The 20513-nt window shown below is 40.1% G+C and overlaps 1 protein-coding gene across 4 annotated transcripts in view; it reads right to left on the bottom strand.

Annotated features, from left to right (window-relative positions):
* Positions 1-2944: 2944 nt before the first annotated feature.
* The window catches only part of OSBPL3 (oxysterol binding protein-like 3), a 124223-nt gene continuing 106654 nt past the window's right edge, over positions 2945-20513 (bottom strand). For 3 of the 4 annotated variants that reach the window (XM_006832205.1, XM_006832204.1, XM_006832206.1), the window contains 6 exons: positions 14849-14927; positions 13411-13555; positions 12032-12176; positions 8315-8441; positions 6463-6585; positions 2945-3732 (listed from right to left, as the gene is read on the bottom strand). In XM_006832205.1, coding sequence (XP_006832268.1) covers positions 3636-3732; positions 6463-6585; positions 8315-8441; positions 12032-12176; positions 13411-13555; positions 14849-14927 — 716 coding nt within the window. In that variant the 3' untranslated portion in view covers positions 2945-3635. The remainder of the gene's footprint in view (positions 3733-6462; positions 6586-8314; positions 8442-12031; positions 12177-13410; positions 13556-14848; positions 14928-20513) is intronic. The other variant, XM_006832203.1, reaches the window with a different exon arrangement.

Genomic DNA, 20513 nt, shown 5'->3' with positions numbered 1-20513 from the left:
ATGAAAATAGCCATCATCTTGTAGCAAAAATAGATTTATGGAGATGTTAATATCAAAATTAAAGACGTTCAAATAAATTATGCTGTTGCATTAGAACATTCTACGATGGAAAGAACAGGTTATTTTTGTCCCTACTCATGGCTACCATGTCTGAGGAAATTCTATGATTGCTGAAATGCAGTATATGTATAAGGCCTATATGAAGGCTCAACAGCCGAACTAAGACTATTATGTTTCTCTTCGGCTTGACATGTTTAAAAGCAGAACAGAACCACTCCTCATAAATCTGGAAAATGCAGAAAGATAATGCTTGAAACCCAAGCAAGTGATTTATTGGAAGTAATTCAAAGCAGAATATGAGAAAAAGCAGCAGTCCAAATGAAGTAAACATTAAAAAATAATCAGTTTATATATATATATATATATATATATTTCTCCCCGAAGAGTCTCATAGGAAGCACATGAAGTCAGTGGGGCTGCTAGGCATTCTGGGTACCACTGTCCTACAATGAAACTTGTCTGTTTCGTTAGTATCAGAACTAGCCTGGCTCCTGTGGGTATGGACAAGTGCCTGGGAAGGCTACTCTGAGACCTAAGAACGCACTGGACTCAGGAAAATTACTAGGGTGTGGTGGAGTTCCCGGGTGGTAAAAATGGTTAATGTGTTTGGCTTCCAATGAAAAGGTCAGAGGTTCAAGTCCAGCCAGAGGTACCTGGCAGAAAGGCTTGGTGATCTACTTTAGAAAATGTTCAGCCAATGAGAACCTTATGGAGCACAGTTCTACTTTGAGACACATAAAGTCATCATGAGTTAGAATCGACTTGATGGCAACTGGTAGTCTTCTTTGGGGCCAGGGAGGGGCCTGGTCTGGCCCACTCACTACCCTGGAGAGTGCTGGCATGTTTCTAAGTGGCTTGTTTAGTTTGGGGAGTCATTAACAAAACAGGAGCTGTAAAAAAAGACTTTCCTGGAATAGCTATGTAGTTCACCATTAATTTGGATAGAAATACTTAGAAATCAAATGGAGGTTAAAACATGTATCTCAAATGGTGCAGCGATTGGCATTATTTAATTGAGAGACTAAGAGTCCCGGAAATTAAATTCTGCCTCAATTCTTCCCAACCGGGTGTAACGTTCCTGTTTTCATTACCTTAGGAACAGAAGATTTCCTTGTGATATAAATTAGGTGGGAAAGTGCTATTGAGAATAAAGACTGAAGGGGGAAAAAAACAAAACCACTTCTCCTCAAGGTTTCAAGAATATAATAGCAGCAGGATGCATCACTGGGCTGTTTAAATGTCAGAACAGCCCTTGTAGATGTTATACTGACTAGTAGGTGTTTAGATCGGTGTACAGTCCTGCATCCTATGCTAATTCACACCCCTGCCCCTCTCTTAATTAAAATGACTACAGAGGTGATACTTTATCTAGTTCTCTGATTCCAAAGTAAAGCAGAAGAGTAACTGAAATACTAGCATGGGGGCAATTAAAGAATTAAAGTGTACTTATGATGCAATTATATCTAATCAGACTGTGGGGTTTTATTTTTTGTTGTTTTGTTTTGTGATCTGGCCTCTGGAGCAGGCCTATTTAACAGGCAATATTACTAAAATTGTACTTTTACCCTCACGTGAAAACTAGATTTGTTTTCTCCTTGAGTACCCTTAAAATCTGTAGCCAGTTTCCTCATGTCTGTGAGCAGAATTTGGATGGATGCTTTCAAAGAAAAGAACAAAGAATACAGCAAAGAATGAGACTGTGTCATTCAGCTGCTTAGATATGGAAATGATATGCACATTGTGTTCATCATCATGTCAGGATAAAATGGAGTAAGTGAATCCAATATGTAACCAGCCATTTAGTGGTTTAAAATGCCAGTCACTTACAGATTCTAAAAGGCTACTTACTGATCCACTTTAAATAACTCTCCATTTAGAAACCATGATACTGTCCAACTGGTTACTGGAGGTGCACTGAAAACTCAGGCAGTCTTTTTCTGCGATTTACTCTACTCTTCATTCACAGTATCCCATATGCTCTGAGATTCTTTACGTATCTAAAAACAATTGTTTTTCTGGAGAAATCTTATAACCACATTATTATACTTTAGTTCCCACAGAATTGCTACTGACATGAGAGCAGAAGGCTTAAAAAAATTAGGCTTTGGATTTGATGAAATCTGGAATTGAATTGATAACACAATTCAACTAGTGCACCAATTGTTGTTGCTTTAGTTAAGTGATGTCAAGTTGCTTCTGACTCATAGCAACCCTGTATAAGGGTTTCTGAGGAGTGGCTGGTAAGTTTGAACCACTGACCTTGTGGTTTAAACCAATGTTGAGGTCGAGTGCTTATCCTATGGAGCCATACCAGGGCTTACACCAATTATACTATTCTAATTCAGAATAACACATTAAAAAAAGACAGAGTTGCCCCTTTCAGTGGTTCTAATCCCAATTATCTGAGACTGCTGCAAAACTCACAAAATAGTGATATAAATAAGTGTAGGAAAGGGCAAGAAGGTAATTAGCGTTTTATCAGAAGACAAACAGCACAAAGGAAGAACATCAAGTCTCTACATTTGTCTATAAGGCAGATGGTCAAACTTTTTATACAAGATCTAAAATATAGTACTTATCAAGAGGTAGAAAATACCAAAACAGTATTTAAGAAAAGCATCTTCAGTTCTTTAAAACCATTAGTGAATTTGTCAGCCTTTTAGAAAGTCAAATTGCTGTGTGTGTGTGTGTGTTTGTGTGTGATGCATGGTGTGTTTTACATTAAACTGGGACTTTCAACACTCAGAAGAGATGGGGCCTAACAGGAGGGCAGCAAGGCTGGGGCAGGAAGCAGGAAAGTTTCTTGATTCATCAAGGATTCAGGTCTCGCTAAACTTTCCCATTTCTTCTCTGAGGTGGCATTAGGGCATTTAATTAATGAGGCAGCAACAGGGTATAATTTTGCACATAAGGCAACAAAATAATGAGTGCAAATGCTTTTCCTCTTTCAGAAGGAGCTATATTCACTTTCTATAAAAATGTATATTCCATTAATTCTATAACATCCCTCAACCACAAAAGGCAAACAGTAGGATGCTTCAGACTCCAGCACAGGCTGAATTACCCTATATGAGTAATTCAAGAGCTATCTGAGGCAAAAAGAGATCTGAGCTACCAACTGAAACTTGGGTAGCTTACGCTTGGGTGAGTAACCCTGGATAAATTTTTTTTTTTTCTGGTTTCTTAATGCACCTGGGGAGAGACTGATTTTTTTTTCCTTTTTAACTCCAACATAGTTCTATAAGGCAAAACTTTAATTTGAATTTTCCCTAGCCTTTGGAAAATTAGTGTTAAAGCTTCTTTTTTAAGCCACATGTTAACATTCAGTCTTTCATTTGAAACAGTTCCTATATAAAAAGAAATCTCACCGTGTTCTACATTCATATAAACAATCATGGTAACAGTTAAAACTATGAAGAAACCCAAGAAAGAAAATATATACTTAAATACTTACAATGATAAGATAAGCACAATTAATCATTTTAGACAAGATCTTTTAAATATAGAGACAGATTTGTGCGGCTTCAGAAAGTAAACACCCGAGCATCAACACTGACATATCTTTGTCTTCCTTTTCACCACAAGACAGGATGGTCCAATTTGGAAAAGCCAAGGTCTCTTCTAAGTTCCAAATAGGTACCGTTGCTCACCCAAGACTCATCATTGGATTTCCTGTCAAACAAACAATTTCTTGAAGACTCTTGGAAATATTTTTAAATCCCATTTCTTTCTTTTCCTTTGTTCCGCTGCCCCCACCCCCACCCCCTTCTCACAACCATTCAAAATCCCTGATAGATCAGTTTGGGGACAGAGAGGGAACTGAAAGTCAGGAAACTGTGTTTGTTACTTCGAGCTTTAAATTTTCCAAACAAAACAACAATAGAAACATTGCAATGAGTTGGTTCTGACCCCATGTGTGTCAGAGAAGAACTGTGCTCCACTGGGTTTTCAATGGTTGACATTTCAGAAGCAGATCACCAGGTCCTCCTTCCAAGGTACCTCAAGGTACCTGGGTGGCCTCGAACCTTCAACCTTTCAGTTAGTAACAGAGTGCAGTGACTATTTATACTGCCCAGGCCTCCTTTCAAAGACAGACACTGTGGAAAGTGGTGTTACTGAGGGAGACGGGGTGGGAGACAGGAGCAGTGTGTTGTATATAAAACACGGCTGGGATGAGAGTAACCATCGTGACTAAGACATGCAGCTAAAATCAAACTTGGTGTTCATGGGACACCATCAGGTGAAATCTCTACTTTGTTTCTCAGTAAGTGTCAATGGTAAGTGGTAACAGTCAGTAGGTGTTAATGATAATATCCACATCCCCAGGCCCAAGCAAGGCTAATACTGCCAAACAACTCTGGTGTTTTCTCCCATTTTTCATTTTCCTGCTAAAATAATACTCCAACAATTTTATAATCCAAAGGAAGGAGAGTCATTGCCACCTCAGCTGCAATTTGTATATGCATGGTCTGAGTCAGAGGCTACATCAGTCTTATATTTCAGTGACCCCAAGATGTTGGGACATCATTTCTAATGCTTTTACATAAAACTGAGGTGTCATATCTCCTTAATTAGTCCTTGAACAGGTTGGTTCAACACAATTTTTAATCATCCTAAAAGATTCTGTGGAGTCCCCTGATGTGGTGCTGTGGGTTAATGCACCAGACTGCTCCTCAGAAACCAATACAGGGTCGCTATGGGTCAGAGCCAACTCAACAGCACTTAGCAACAACAACAAAAGATACTGTAATGCACATCTTTATGTGGATTTTCCTTTTTTAAAAATAGAACTTGCTGATTTATAAAAGAAAAAAGTAGAAGAATCTGCCTGAGAGTTTATGCTTGTGTCTACCAATTGATAGGACCAGGAATCATCTCTGGCCTTTGCAAAAGAGAATTTGAGTGTCTCTGGTCCTCGGGTGGAACTCGCAGTTACTACAAGGAGAAAGCTGTGGCTGTCTGTTTCTGTGAAGACAGCAGCCTTGGAAACCAGATGGGGCAGTTCTCCTCCACCCTACAGGGTCATGATGAGTTGGGATCAACTCAATGGCATTTTTAAATCTTATTTTTTAAGTGTTTAAACAATGTCAGAAATATTTGGAAATGAGACTCTGGCCAGTTAATCTTCAATTTGCTTATATCCTGAGTTTGTAGAAATCATCAGCTGGGACTGACCAAAGTCTACAACAATTTTATGGAAAAGGGCATAATGTTTTTGTCTCAATCATTTTGCTATTGTGAATAGTGCTGCTATGTGCATATATCTACTTGTGTTAGGGCTCATATTCCTTGTGGGTAAATACCAAGTAGAGGAATTTGTGGGTCCTGAGGTATTTCTATTTCCAACTTTCTGAGGAAGCGCCATCCTGTTTTCCAGAGTGATTGGACCATTTCACAATTCCACCAGCAATGTGGGAAGGTCCTAGTCGCTTCACATCCTCGCCAGCATTTATTGTCCTCTGCTTTTTTTGAACTTCACTGTTATTGCTTGTATGAGATGATATCTCGTTGGTGTTTTGAAGAGTATTATGTTTTTGGACTAAAACTTTGATAGTTACTGCTTTGCTGTTTGGAATGCATATTTTATTACTGATGATAACAGATTATTGATGCTGTCTGCCCACTAAGCCAAACCTAAACAAAAATAAATAAATAAAAATTCTGTTTCCCCTACATGTAAGATTAGGATGTAAAGGGTAGGGCAGGGCAGGTCTTGCAGCTTTTCTAAGCTTGCTTGTTTTCATTTAGTACTAAAATTGTATTGCGCCCTGGCAAGAGCCAGGCCCTAGCTTGGAACATTCCACAGCTTCCTTCAATAAATCAACTACATTCCTAGGCCTTCCTTCCTTCACATCTTCTAAGTTTTTAAGTCTACTAAAACCTTCTTAACAAGTTATTTTTTAAATTACAGTAAATGTTCCACATCCAAGCTCATGTGTCGTGGAACTTTGGCAATACAAGAATTAGATGATTTGGAATTTCCATTTTGGTAACCGGTAAAGTGATTATTAATGATCATAGTCATTGTGTATGATATGTGTACAGGGGGAACCAACCTGGGACACAAATTTAATGAGCTGACTCAGAATTGGGGGCCAGGTTCTGGTGCCTTCTCCTTTCTTCTTTCCCAAGCATTTACTGAGTCCCTCCCTTGGCACACTCGCTGGGTCAGCTGGGAGAGCAAGGCCACCAAAGGTGAAGGTACTACTCTGCCTGAGAAAAACACCAGGAAGAGTGAACCCTGAGCAAGCAGCCTCAGACATTCAGCTCCTGGAGCAGCTGAGGCAAGAAAGGCACTGAGAAGGCGCTCAGCCAGGGACCAGGGACGGAGCACTCCCTTTACTCTCTTCACACCAGAAGCATCAAACCTGGTCAGTACCTGTCAACGGTCCCCTCACACACCTGAAAAACCGAGGCTGGTGCTCCAAGTTGTTTTCTTCTAACACCCGCCGCCGTTCTCTCTGCAGCTGCTCAATCCTCTGCTTCTGCATTTCAGCTTCTTCTAAGTTCCCTTCTTCGAGAAACCTGAAGCATTGAGGAGAAAAACTGAATAGCGATTCCAAGAAAACACACTAACAACTATTTCTAAACTTGCATCTATCCAAGACTAGATTCTTAAAATGCTTTCTCAGAAGCAAGACCCCTCCTCCCAGCCCCTAAAACAATGTTTTGAGGTAGTTCAGAAATATATCCTTCTTTTTTAATTTGTGATATATTTTCATGGTTCATAATAGTAATTTGGGGTAAAGTTTCTCTCTCCCTCCTGTCTCGAATTCTACTTACTCCTCCCCACCTCAGGTAACTCACTGTTGTTAGTTTCCTGTGCATCTGCCTAGAGATTCTTTATGCATATATAAGCAAACATATAGGTTTCTTCTTATCCTCTTCTTTTTTTTAAACATAAATGATAGCATGTTACATATTCATATTATGTCTGTACCTTGGTTTTATGTTCTATTTTTTACTTAACAATGTATCTTGAATTTCTATAACAATACATATACATCTTCATCTTTTTATACAACTGTATAATATGCTAGTGTGTATGTGATATGTAACTTTTAAAATTCCCTATTGATAGGCATTTTAGTTGTTCCCAATAGTGGCCATTTTGCACATGGGTATGCATATCTATCTGGTGGGCCTGTAGGATAAGCACTGACCACAAACCACAGGGTCAGAGGTTTGAGCCCACCTGCTACTCTGCGGGAGAAAGATGAGGCCTTTTTGCTCCTGCAAACATTTGCAGCCTTGCAAACTCTGTACAGGGTTGCTATGAGTCAGAACCAATTATTTAGCGCTTAACAACGACAACAGAGCATATCTGAGGAAAATTCTGAAACCACATTACTTTTAAATATTGAAATAGGGATAAGAATTTATGTGTACGTTACCAAGTGGCAAATATGAGGGGGTTTCAAAAAGTTCGTGGAAAGATTCCATTATCATGTAATTCCATTTTTCCACAAACTTTTTTGGAAGATACAGTTTGTATATTGTTTCAGGCTACCATTTGTCTTTTGACTTTGGTTATATATATTTATTTATTTTGTGCTGAGCAATGATTTTTAAAAATAAAATTAGTTTTATCGATCTTTTCTTTTTTGGTTTCAGGTTTTTGAGTCTTGGATTTAGGGTAGAAAAAAGTCTTTTTTTTACAGTGCAGAAAACTGAAGCTGAGGAAGATGAAAAGATTCCTCATATGCCACACATAGATCTTGGTGCATCCAAATGATTCACATATGGGGTTGGAGCCAAGTGCTATAGCTTCCTGTTCTTTCAAATACTCAATAAGAAGGGAAGCTCTCCATTACAGCAGTAAAACGAAACACTTTTTTGGTATTTCAATACAAATGGGTCTCTACAATGATAAAGAACTCTGGTAGCATAGTGGTTATAAGTTAGGCTGCTACCCTCAAGGTCAGCAGTCCAAAACTACCAGTTGTTCCGTGGGAAAAAGATGAGGCTTTCAGCTCCCGTAAAGATTTACAGCCTTGGAAACCTTGCACAGGGTCGCTATGAGTTGGAACCGACTCCACGGCACATAACCACCACCACCACCACCACAGTGAATAAAGGCAGCGCAACACAGATCTAAGCTGGGCTCCAATCCTTCCCTGTCAACATAGTTCATTAAAGCCTCAAGACATCATCTACCTCTCTCAGGATCCTCTGGTGGCCTTGGATAGTTAGTAAGAGTCTTTGCAGAGAATTTTACATTTCTGGAGAGAAAGACCTTATATGAAATCCTTACCTTTGGTCTGGTCTAAATCGAGTGTCGGTAGGTGGTAATAATGTCTTCAACAATGGATCTACTTCATTTAATTCTAGAGCAAACTGTGTGAAGCCATAATATTGTTCATAGCCTTTGGGCATGGGATCTAAAAGAAAAAGAAACAATTCATTGCTGTTACATTTTAATTTCTACATTGTTTTCATCTGTGGCCAGCTACTATAATTCCAACCTCTTCCCCCCCACCCAGCTGTAAACTGTTCTAATATTATTAAAATATACGATTTCTTCTCTCTACAATTTTTTTTTTCTATCTACCGGGATAAAGCATCCTTTGTCTGGGACATATATCAAATTATATGATGCTGTAAAATTTCATTCTATATTGTTTAACACTGAAAAAACAACTTATTAAATAAACATGTTTAAAACAATTCTGAATCTGATTTAATGATTAACATCTCTCTCTCAAATTCAGTTTTCATTTGAGGGTTATCAAGGCCTTCCCAAACTCCATCTGTCTAGTACCTAAACAGCACTGAAGTCATAGAAAAGTGGACAATATGAATGTTTGTTTTTCATCCCTGGCCTCCTTTTCAATAAGTTTTGCCTCCCCCTCCTAAATCTTACATATTAAAATGCAGAAATATTAGATGTATTGTTGCCCTATCTTGAAACCCAGCTAAAAATAATACAATTACATGTTGGGTAAATTCAATCTAGACAAATAAAATCCATAATAGCTCTCACTATTCACATATACAAACACAAATGCTCTCTGCAGAACTGCCAACAATACAAGATCCAAAGAGCAGCATTTACCCAGGCATATAACCCACTCACTGTAGGATAAGTACAGGACTACAAAACACAAGGCCAGTGTTCAACCCACCTGGGAAACCCTATACCAGGTTGTTATGAGTTGGTACCGACTCCATAGCACTTAACAAAACTAAAGCTCAAAAGTCAGGAAAGGATGGGAGGAAAGAAGGATGAATGGACTCAGCAAGCACAGGGAGGAAGTAGGAAGAGTGCTGGTACATCACGGGCTTTTTAATCAACATCATGAAATAAAGGTGGAGGAATTGTTGTATGGAAACCTAGTCTGCTGTAACAACCTCCACCCTGATCACAATAAAAAGTTAGAGAAATACACCCAGGTCAATTAAGACATAGAAAAGTAGAATTGTTCAGTAAAGAAAACTCAAAAGAGAAATTTAGGGGGCAGTGTGTTCCCATTAATGGGGCAGGTGAAGCGGGGAGACAACTAGGAAAGGAATAGTGAGAATGGCTGAACACCAGGAAGAATGTAATTAACGTCACTGAACTGTCTATGTAGACAGTGGTGAGTTAATGTATGTTCTGTTGGGTACACTCTCAACAGCAAATATACATTTAAAAACAAAACCACAAATGCTTCCTCTGAACTTTTCTGTAGAGTCATTTTGGGGGAAACATTCATAAGTTCTTCTATAACTAGTCTTGATTTTCTTGTATCTGCAGCATAAAATTAACAGAAAAGCTTCCTATTGTGTCTTTAAAAATCTATACCTGCACTCACCTCAGCAACTGAGAGAGTGGAATTTGGTAGATAAAATAATGGTCTTCCAAAGACACCCACTTCCTAATTCCTGGAACCTGTGAACATATCTTGCAGCCAAAAGGTACTTGTTGAAATGATTAGATTAAGGGTCTTGAGATGGGGAGAGTCTCCTGACTTAACCCAGGTGGGTTCAATGCAATCACAAATGTGTTTAGTAGAGGAAGGCAGGAAGGTCACAGTCAGAAAGACCAAGTGGAAGATGCAATTCTACAGGCTTTGAAGATGAGCCAAGAAATGCTGGCCACCTCTAAGAGCTAGACAAGGCAAAAGAATAAATTCTCCCCCAAGGCCTCCATAAGAAATACAGTCCTGCCACCATCTTGATTTTGGGTCTCTGACCACTAGAACTTGTGATAATACATTAGGGTTATTTTAAGCCACTTAAGGTTGTGATAATTTGCAGCAATATAACAGTAATACATGAAGAACATGGTTTTTCTAGAAGGTAAGTAGAAACGCTCATGGCCAATGCACAGACATAAAGTTCAACACCCAATTAAACAGTATTCCTTCATCCAGGCAAAACTTTCTTCCCCCATGTGTGCCTCATCTGCTCTTTTTAGATCCCAGTAATGATTAGATTTGGTATGCACCCTACTTGAACATGATCTAATTAACACAAGAAACCTATTTCCAAAGCAGATTTTATCCACAAGTATTGTCGTTGTTGTTAAGTGCTGTCGAGTAGATTCTGATCCTTAGGGACCCTGTATAGGGTTTCCAAGGAGTGACTGGTGAGTTTGAATCACTGACCATGCAGTTCAAACCAACCTTGCAGTCCAGCACATTAACCCATAGTACCATACCACAAGTACAGGGGTTAGGATTTCAACATGTATTTTGGGAGGACACAATTCAATCCATAGCAGTGTATCTTGTAAAATCTCACAGGTGTCTGTGGACCCCTGCAGCAACAAAGAATGCCACTGTTGCTAATTCATTCTAGCTTCCTGGAAACCTCTGTGAGGATGATGGAAGATGTGATTGGTACCCACTGAAAGAAACATCACTGGGTGCCTACTCTAGAGTCATGCCTCTATCTAACTTGTTAGTGGAACATTGTTCCTACTCAGGTAGCCTTCCTCCAAAGATGCATTTAGGGCAATCTGCATCTCCCCATACCCACCCCTTTGCTAGGGACTGGTTCAGGGATGAGTTGAATCCAGGGCAGGTGGATGAGATGCAAAGACACATTTACAGGAGACATCTGGAAAATATTTCATTCCTAAACAGAGGCAGGCGAGAAGAATGCTCTTTTGTCTTTCTGCTTCCTTGTTAGGTATGCTATCACATGGGGAAACAATACTGAATTGTGACATTTTACAATCGTGAGGAACGCACCACTACACTGGGAATGGTAGGATGTGTCTTTGGTGAGCTCTGTCCTTGACACAGATGTGTTGGAGCTACCGGCTTCCTCTCTTATTGTTAAATAGCAACACATAACCTAATGGTTTAAACCATGATGATTAGAATGATTTTTGTTTATTTTTTTAAATCAGCCTAAAGAATCCTAATAGATGCATCTCCAAACAAAGGTTGTATAATATGACTATGATTTGGAAACAGCTTAGAAGATATACAAATGTCTTTAAAATGTTGTGGGGATGTATTTGTTGATGAAGGTCTGGGTTCCTGAGCCCTTTTTCTCTGGGCAGCTTCAAGGATTCAGCATCCTTCTGGAACCACAGTGGAGATCAGAGTCACCTACGGTGTTGGTGAACCTGTAGGCTCCCCAACTCTTACGTGAACCCCAAGTCTGCCATTTCAGTAACCTTCTCTCTGCCCGTACTCTTGTACCAAATCACTGACATTCCTTCTTAGTGTCTACTTAAGCCCAGGAGTGATGTTCAGCAAATGTGCTGACTACAGTATCCCCTCAGAGAATGATTAGGGAGCAACATTGGCTTCCTCCCAGAATTAAGAACCCAGGGCCTAACAGCCTGCCAGGTGTGGCTGACAGACATGGAGAGGGCTAGATGAAAGCTGTAAGGCCCAGCGCCTGCCTCGAGCTGAGTTCACACAGGTGGAGGCTGGAGAGTCTGAATGGACGCGGATGCCGATCCGACTGTGGCTCCTCTTGCCTCACCCCCCTCCCACTGCCCTTTGCTGGACTGAGGAACGTGGTCACTGACTTGCTCTCCAGACACAAGTGGAGGAGGAGGAACCACCACAGTAGATGCTCTCATGCCATTTCCCAAACAGTCGATGCACCGCCTTGCCTGTCTTGTCAAATACCGTGCCTTCAATCTCGTGGGCATTAGTGCTCCAGTATTTTGCCTAGAATTCAAATAAGAGATGTCCGTTTAGTACTATTCCCCAGATATTAAGAAAAGAAAAAGAAACAGAGAGCGTGTGAGTTCTACACCACACAGACTTGATCAACTCTGGGTGCTGTTTTTAAATTGTACTTTTAGTTATTTAATGAAAGTCAATAGTTAACTCTCAATCTGCAGTCCTTAACTGAATAAGTACTATCTATGGAAGACACATTTTTCGTTTTATACTTTGACTTCAACTATAAAGAAATGGAAGGCAAGGCTCACGCCTACTCTTAGACATTTGCCAAGTAGTGTGGTTGGCCTTTGGGTTATTAAGTGCCATCGAGTCGGTTCCGACTCATAGCACCCCTGTATAGGCTTTCTGAGGAGCGGCTGCTGAGTTTGAACTGCTGACCTTGAGGTTCAAACTGACCTTGTGGTCCAGCGTATTATCCCACAGAGCCACACCAGGAGTCCAGGGTCTTTACCACCCCTCACAGGTAGAATTCCCTAGCTGTCTTCATAGCGCTGGTTGTAATTTAAAAGAAATTTAACTCATAATTTTTTTATCAAAAGGAATTAGAAACCAATCAAGGTGGTTGCTGAAATCTCCGTTTCTTTAAAATTTCCCAAGTGCTAGGTCTGCTCATTCTCAGAGACTATTTTATGCAGTACCTGACTGCAGCCAGCAGAGGGAGCGCTAACCCCCTAGAGTTGAAAATTTTCAAAACTATTACCTAAAAATCTCTATGAAAGAACAGAAGACATTTCTCCATAAATCAAAAAGTCTAGTACTATTTTTAGCTACAACAGAATCCACACTTGGAAACGAATAAAGTTGAGTGACATTTTCATGCTATATTCTGGCAGTTCAGCTTTCCCTGCACCCAGCAGACAGTTCAGGGCCTGTGAACATGCTGAGGGCACCAGCTCTCCACTCTGAGTAAGATGGAAACTGCTGGAGTATTTTCGTCACATAAATGATCTGAAATGACTCATGTCTTAAAAGGATCCCTCTGGCTGCTGTACTGAGGATAGATCTTATGGGAATAAGTGTGGATGCAGGGCAGCCATGAGGGGGCCATGGCTGTGGTGAAGAGACAGGGAGAGGGCTGGGCCCAGGGAGCACGGGGCACTGAGTGTCTGTTGGCACAAAGGTGAGGATGGAAAACTCCCCAAAATGCCCTGGGTCCCGAAGTTCTGGCTCTGCTATAGCCCTTCCAGGGCCAGAGCTGACATGCCACCTGCGTTACCTTGATAAAGTTGACTTTGCAGAGACAGGAATCATCATTTAGGTTCTTGATGATGATCTCTCCATAGTGCTCAATCCACCTCTGGCCGCTTAAGATGTTATGAATGCAGGAGGTCACTTTGTTCCACTCAAAATGATCTCCGAAACTAAAAAGGAGGCAAAGGGGGAAATAATCACTCCCGCAAGCGAGCTGCTATTTGATGAAACCAGCCAGGTAATGAATTCCTCATGCCTCCTTCATTCAGGGAATCCATGCTGACTGAACGCCCACTCCACATTGGGTATCCCATGCGCTGCTACTCCACAGGCAATGTGTAAGGCAGAGAGGATGATGGAGTCAGAGGTGTTGGGCTGGGGGGGTGGGGTGGCTGGTGAGCACTGGAACAGCCCACTCTCTCCTTTACTAAGGGCGGCACTGACAGCCAGAGTAGGTGCTTTGTCTACTACAGTCCCTGAGCTAGGAAAGGGAAGTGGGAATGGGAAAGTATGGGAATTTTACAGTTTTATATATGTTGTTGTTGGTAAGTGCCGTCGAATCAGTTCTGACTCATAGCGACCCTGTAAAGGATTTCCAAGGAGTGGTGGATGGATTTGAACCACCAACCTTGCAGTTAGCTGTCCAGTGCTTATCCTACAGCATCACACACAATCAGAAAGTATTCAGATATTACTTACCAAGTTAAATAATAATTATGAGAAAAATATTAATAATAAGACCAAACATTTACATGGCATATACTATGCACCAAGTCTATTTTAGGTACTTTACATACATTTATTACTTACACAATCTTTACAACAACTCTATTACATAGGTGGTTTATTCTCCCCATTTTACAGTGAGGGGACTGGTGAGTAAAAGGGTTAAAGAGTGTGCCCACAGATTACTAAATCGTAAGAGGCAGAGCTAGCAATCAAATCTAAGCAGCCCAGTTGCAGAGTACATACTACGGTCATTTTGCTTTATAAAGCAGTATCAGTGATCCTGCAATACTATAGTTATATCTTTCTTAAAAGGAAAATAGTGTTAAATAAACACTAACATTCTTAATTTTGTCAGGAAGTGAAACTATAAGTTAAAAATGCAGCTATTCAAGGTCTCTGGAAAGTATTTCATTTGAGAGAAAGAACACTTGAGATTTTCAAAATAAAGAACATTGGGACCTACTATCAAAGAGTCCTGGTGTGGCGCTGTGGGTTAATGCGTCAGACTGCAAAGCTGTTTGAACTGCAAGGTTGGCGGTTCAAGCTCACCAGCTGCTCCTTGGAAACCTTATACAGGGTCGCTATGGGTCTGAACCGACTCGACGGCACTTAACAACAACAACAATCAAAGAGATAAACAGAAAACACACATATATACCCAGTGTCCTGAGGGAAGATGGGGGATTCTTGGCTCAAACTTCGATCATGTTTCTAACCAAGGATGAAAAACTTACGTTGGCAGAGTGACATGTGTTGTGCCAATTGGAACAATTTCCATGGATTTGCCCCAGAATTTGTTTTTCCATCTCACATCTGAAATGAAAATACCAAACATTACATATTTGAAGGGTAGCTGGAGTCTGTCAGGCCAGATAAATGATTATAATCATTTACATAACACAAAGTCTTCATAATAAAACAAATTCTTTCGTAGGATAACTATTCATGCCCTACTGGAAGCAAATCAAGGAAAATGAAATTATAAGATAAAGTTCCTGGCTTCAGAGGAGTTCACAGCATGAAAGGCAGACAGAAGTGAAAAACAGCCTATGCCCCCACAAAGGTAAAGGCCCCAGCTATGTGTGTCATCTGAGGAACTGCAACCAGAGTGGCAGGGATGACCAACATGCTGGGGAAAGCATGAGAAGGGACTTGACCATTTAAACTGTGCTTTGAAGAATATACGGGCATCTACAAGGCAGATGAACTGCTTGTTCCAGAAAGCAGAGGTATAAATGCATGGTGTGGTTGTGCTCTGTATTCCGGGGTTGTCTAGAAAGAGGAGAAAATCAGACTGGGGAGATAGACTGGCAGAAAAGTCTGGATTGTGTGCACTGGGGAAAACGAGGTGTTTGAATTTGTAAGATTAGATAAAGACTTTGTAAAGGTAATCGGAAAACGGCAGCGAGTGGATCCAGGGTAAGAAAGATTAGAAGGAGACAAGATAAAAGGCTACAGCAGTGTCCACAGGATAAGTGGAAATGAAGGGATCACACCAGAACAAGATGGAACGTTAAAGACAGACTCAGAACTATCAAAGCAAAAGAATAGGGTGATAAATTATATACACATTGTGAAAGACACCATTGAAAGATGATGCCAAGATTGTCTAACTTCAAGTAGCCTAAAATATACATCGTTGACAGAAGGTGGGGAATCAGAAAACATTTGAAAATTTCATGACTGTTGGTTTATTTTTCCAAATTTGATGAAAACTATAATCTAGCAAAGAACCAACAGATCTATGCTGGATGAAGTGTAGCCAGAGTGCTCCTTGGAGGCCAGGGTGGCCAAACTTTGTCTCTCATACTTTGTACATATTGTCAGGAGGGACCAGTCGCTGGAGAAGGATATCATGTTTGGTGAGGTGGAGGGTCAGAGAAAAAGAGGAAGACTCCCAGTGAGATGGATTGGCAGAGTGGCAGCATCAATGGGCTCAAATGTGGCAACAATAGTGAGGCTGGCCCAGGATCGGGCAGTGTTTCGTTCTGTTGTGCATAAGGTCGCTATGGGTCGGCACTGACTCCATGGCACTTAACAACAACAATCTAGCAGATAAAAAAACAAAACAAAAACCCCTCAATAAATCCTAGTCTCAAGAAACATGAAATTTTAAAAAAGAGAGAACTCTAAGGTCCTGGTGTGGCACTGTGGTATAAGAGTACTGGACTGCAAGGTTGGTTTGAACTGCAGGGTGGTGGTTCAAACCCACCTGCTGCTCCTCAGAAACCCTATAAAGGGTCAGTATGATTTGGAACTGACTTGACAACATTTAACAATAACAATTATAATGAAACTAATTAAAATCAGAGATGAAGGGGAAATCTTAGAAGCAGCCAGGGAAAGACAAGACATATTACATGTCATGTACAAGAGCATAGATCAGACAACAGCTGACTTTACAACAGAAACAATGTCAAAAGACAACAGAGCAATCTGTTTTTAGAGATAAAGGGGGGAGATGGGGAAATCAATCTAGACTTTAATACCCAATAAAAATATATTTCAAAATGAGGGCGAAATATAGACTTTTTCAGACATATGAAAGCTAAGAGATTTAATCACCAACAGACCGATACTTTAAAAAATGTTAAAGGAAGCCCATCAGAGAGAAAGAACATAACACCAGATGTTAATGTTAATCTATATAAAGAAAGGAAAGCACCAGAATTGGGAAATACATAGGTAGGTATAAGGAAGAAAGTTTTTTACTCGTTAAAAAAAAAAAAAAATTCCTTAAGAAAGAAACCCTGAATAAGCAAAGCAATACTAAAAAAAAAACAAAAACAAAAAAAACAACAACAACACAGTCACCATAGTCAAAATAACTTGGTACTGGTACACATAGATCAGTTGGACAGAAGTGTGAACCCCAAAATTAGTCTATCCATTTATGGACCCTTGATCATTGACAAAAGCCAAAAAATCCATTGAATAGTGATAGTCTCTTTAACCAATGGTGCTAGCAATTCATTTGCAAAATGAAACAGGATTCATACTTCACATCATAAACAAAAACTAACTCAAGAAGGATTGAAAACTATAAAGACCATCAAAGAAAAAAGATAAACTTTGAGGGCCGAAATTTATGCTATAGATTACCAAACATAACCACAACACTACAAACAGAAGAGGTTACATTAGATGTTAAGGACCTCCTAAAAATTAAACACTTGTGTGCATCAAAAGATTTCTTCAAAAAAGTAAAAAGGGCACCTACAGATTGGGAGGACATTTTTAGCAGCAACATATTTGACACAGGTGTAATTTCTAAAATCTATAGAAAACACCAACACCTCAACAACAAAAAGACCAACAATCCAATTACAAAGATGAGCAGAGGACATGCAAAGTCACTTCACCAAAGAAGACATACTGGCAACCAACAAACAAAGAAAGAAACACTGGTATCATTAGCCATTGTTGTTGTTGTTAAGTGCCATCTAGTAGATTGTAGGAGCTCTGGTAGCATAGTGGTTACAAGTTGGGTTGCTAACCTCAAGGTCAGTAGCTGGAAATTACCAATGGTTCATGGGAGAAAGATGAGGGTTTCTGCTCCTGTAAGGATTTACAGCCTCGGAAACCCTATACCGGGTTGCTATGAACCTGAACCAACTTCACAGCACACCACCACCACCAGTAGATTCTGACTCAGTGACCCTGTAGAGGGTTTCCAAGGAGTGGCTGGTAAATCAAACAACAATAAGATAGTTTTGCACCCCAGTAATAATAGCAAGGTTCAAAAACCCAGAAAACAACAAATGCTGGCAAAGGTGTGGAGAAACGGAAACTCTTACATTTGCTAGTTGAACTGTAAAATGGTACACAAATAGAAATACCATATGACCCAGCAAGCCCTTTACTAGGTAAATATCCTAGATGCTGTTGTTGCTGTTAGGTGTCACCGAGACAGGTCCAATTCTTAGTGACCTTATGCACAAGAGAATGAAACATTGACGAGTCCTGTGCCATCTTCACAAATGCTGCTAAGCTTGAGCCCATTGCTTCTGCCACTGTACCAATTCATCTTGTTGGGAATCTTCGTCTTTTTCACTGACCTTCCACTTTACCTAGCATGATTATCCTTCTCTGGGGACTGGTCCCTCCTGATAATATGTCTGAAGTATGAGAAACGAAGGATCTCCATCCTGGCTTCTAAGGAACACTCTGGCTTGTTCTTCTAGTAGTCCAAGGTACTTGTAAATATTCTTCTCCAACACCATAATGCAAATCAATTCTTCTAAAGTCTCCCTTATTTATTGTCGAACTATCACATGCATATAAAGCTAATCGAAATACCATGGCTTGGGTCTGGCACATTTTAGTCCTCAAACTGACATCTTTGCTCTTGAACACGTTGAAAGAGGTCTTGTGCAACAGATTTGCCTAATGTTTGATTTCTTCACTGCTGCTTCCCTGAGTGTTGACAGTGGATCCAAGCAAATTGAAGTCTTTGATGACTTCAATCTTTTCTCCATTTATCATGATGTTGTTTATTGGTCCAGTGGTGAGGATTTTTGTTTCCTTTTTATTGAGAGGCAATCCATACTGAGGATTGTGGTATTTGATCTTCATCAGTAAGTATTTTAAGTCCTCTTCATTTTCAGCAAGCAAGGTTGCACCATCTGCATATTGCAGGTTGTTAATGAGTCTTCCTCCAATCCTGATGCCACGTTTTTCTTCATATTATCCAACTTCTTGGATGATTTGTTCAGTATACAGATTGAATAAGTACAGTGAAAGAATACAACCCTGGTACATACCTTTCCTGATTTTAAACAATTTAGTGTTTCCTCTTCTGTACAAACAACTGCATCTTGGTCTATGTACATGTTCCTCACGAGCACTATTAGTGTTCTGGAATATTCATTCTTTGCAATGTTATCCCTAGCTTGTCAAAAATCCATCAATTCCTAGAGTCTGTTCTTTGCCAATGTCTTAAGCACACCTTGGACTTCTTCCTTCAGTACTGTAGGCTCTTGAACATTAGACATCTTTTGAAAGGGTTGAACATCAACCATTTATTTTTGGTACAGTGACTCTGTGTATTCCTTCTATCGTCTTAGATGCTTTCTACATCACTCAGTATCCTAGGTATTAAGTATATGTCCTAGAGAAATAAGAGCCATTACACAGATATATATATGCACACCCATGTTTACCACAGCATTATTTCCAATAGCAAAAAGATGGAAACTGCTAAGTATCCAATGATGGATGAATGAATAAACAAAGTATGATAATACACAACATTAAAGAATAATGGGGAATTTGTGAAACACCTCATAACATGGATGAACCCAGACACATTAAGCTAAGCGAAATATGTCAATCACAAAGGGACATATATTGTATATGACCGTGGCGCTGTGGATTAATGCGCTGGACTGCAAAGTCATTTGAACCACAACATCGGTGGTTCAAGCTCACCAGCCGCTCCTCAGAAACCCTATACAGGGTCGTTATGGGTTGGAACCGACTCAATGGTACAACAAACAACAACAACTATCCAGAAAAAGTTTACACACAGAAAGAAACATTCTTTGATGGAAGAAGGAGGGAAGAGAAGTCATTAGAGACATATATGAACTCGGGTGAAGGGAAAGGCAATATGCAATATTGGGTGGACAACACAGGATGACCAAGGCACATGAAGACATTCGGAGGAACACAAGAGTAAAAGTTAAAACGATCACCAACATGGTCCTGCAATAGTAATCATAAGCAGTATGTACGAGGAGATACACAGGTAGACAGAGCATGCTGAATAGATATGGGGAAATGAAAGGTGGTACAACCATGAGCAATGAATATATCCATTTGGTAGAGGACATTTCTACATATGTATGAGGGGACTTCAGAAAGCTTGTGGGGAAATTCCATTATCTTTTAATCCCACTTTTCCATGAATCCCTCTCATATTTGCACGTGCTGCAAATATGTCCAACAATAGAGCAGAGCATACAGGAGGAAAAGGTATAAACACATCTTAGCCATACCCAAACACCTTGAGGGAATGAGTCACTGGGCCTGGGAGCCTGGGACCACAGTCTTGAGGGACATGTCGCTCAACTGACAGTGGTTACAAGACAAATCAGGCTGCTAATCTCAAGCAGTTTGAACTACCAGCAGTTCCATGGAAATAGCTGAGGTTTTCTGCTCCTGTAAAGATTTACAGCCTCGGAAACCCTATGCAGGGACACTATTAATTGGAACTAACTCCACAGCACATAACCACCACCACCACCACCAGTCCACGAAGACAATATTCTATAAACTACTAAGGTGAGTAGCAACTGGACTCTTAAAAACTTGCAAGAAACCATGTAAGATGTAAATATTGGTCTCTCCCTATCCAGAGTAAAGCAGAGTGAAGAAAATCAAAGACTTAAGAAAATA

Source organism: Chrysochloris asiatica, unplaced genomic scaffold (genome assembly GCF_000296735.1).
Source record: "Chrysochloris asiatica unplaced genomic scaffold, ChrAsi1.0 scaffold00006, whole genome shotgun sequence".
NCBI lineage: Eukaryota > Metazoa > Chordata > Mammalia > Afrosoricida > Chrysochloridae > Chrysochloris > Chrysochloris asiatica.
This window is presented reverse-complemented; position numbering and strand designations above follow the sequence as displayed.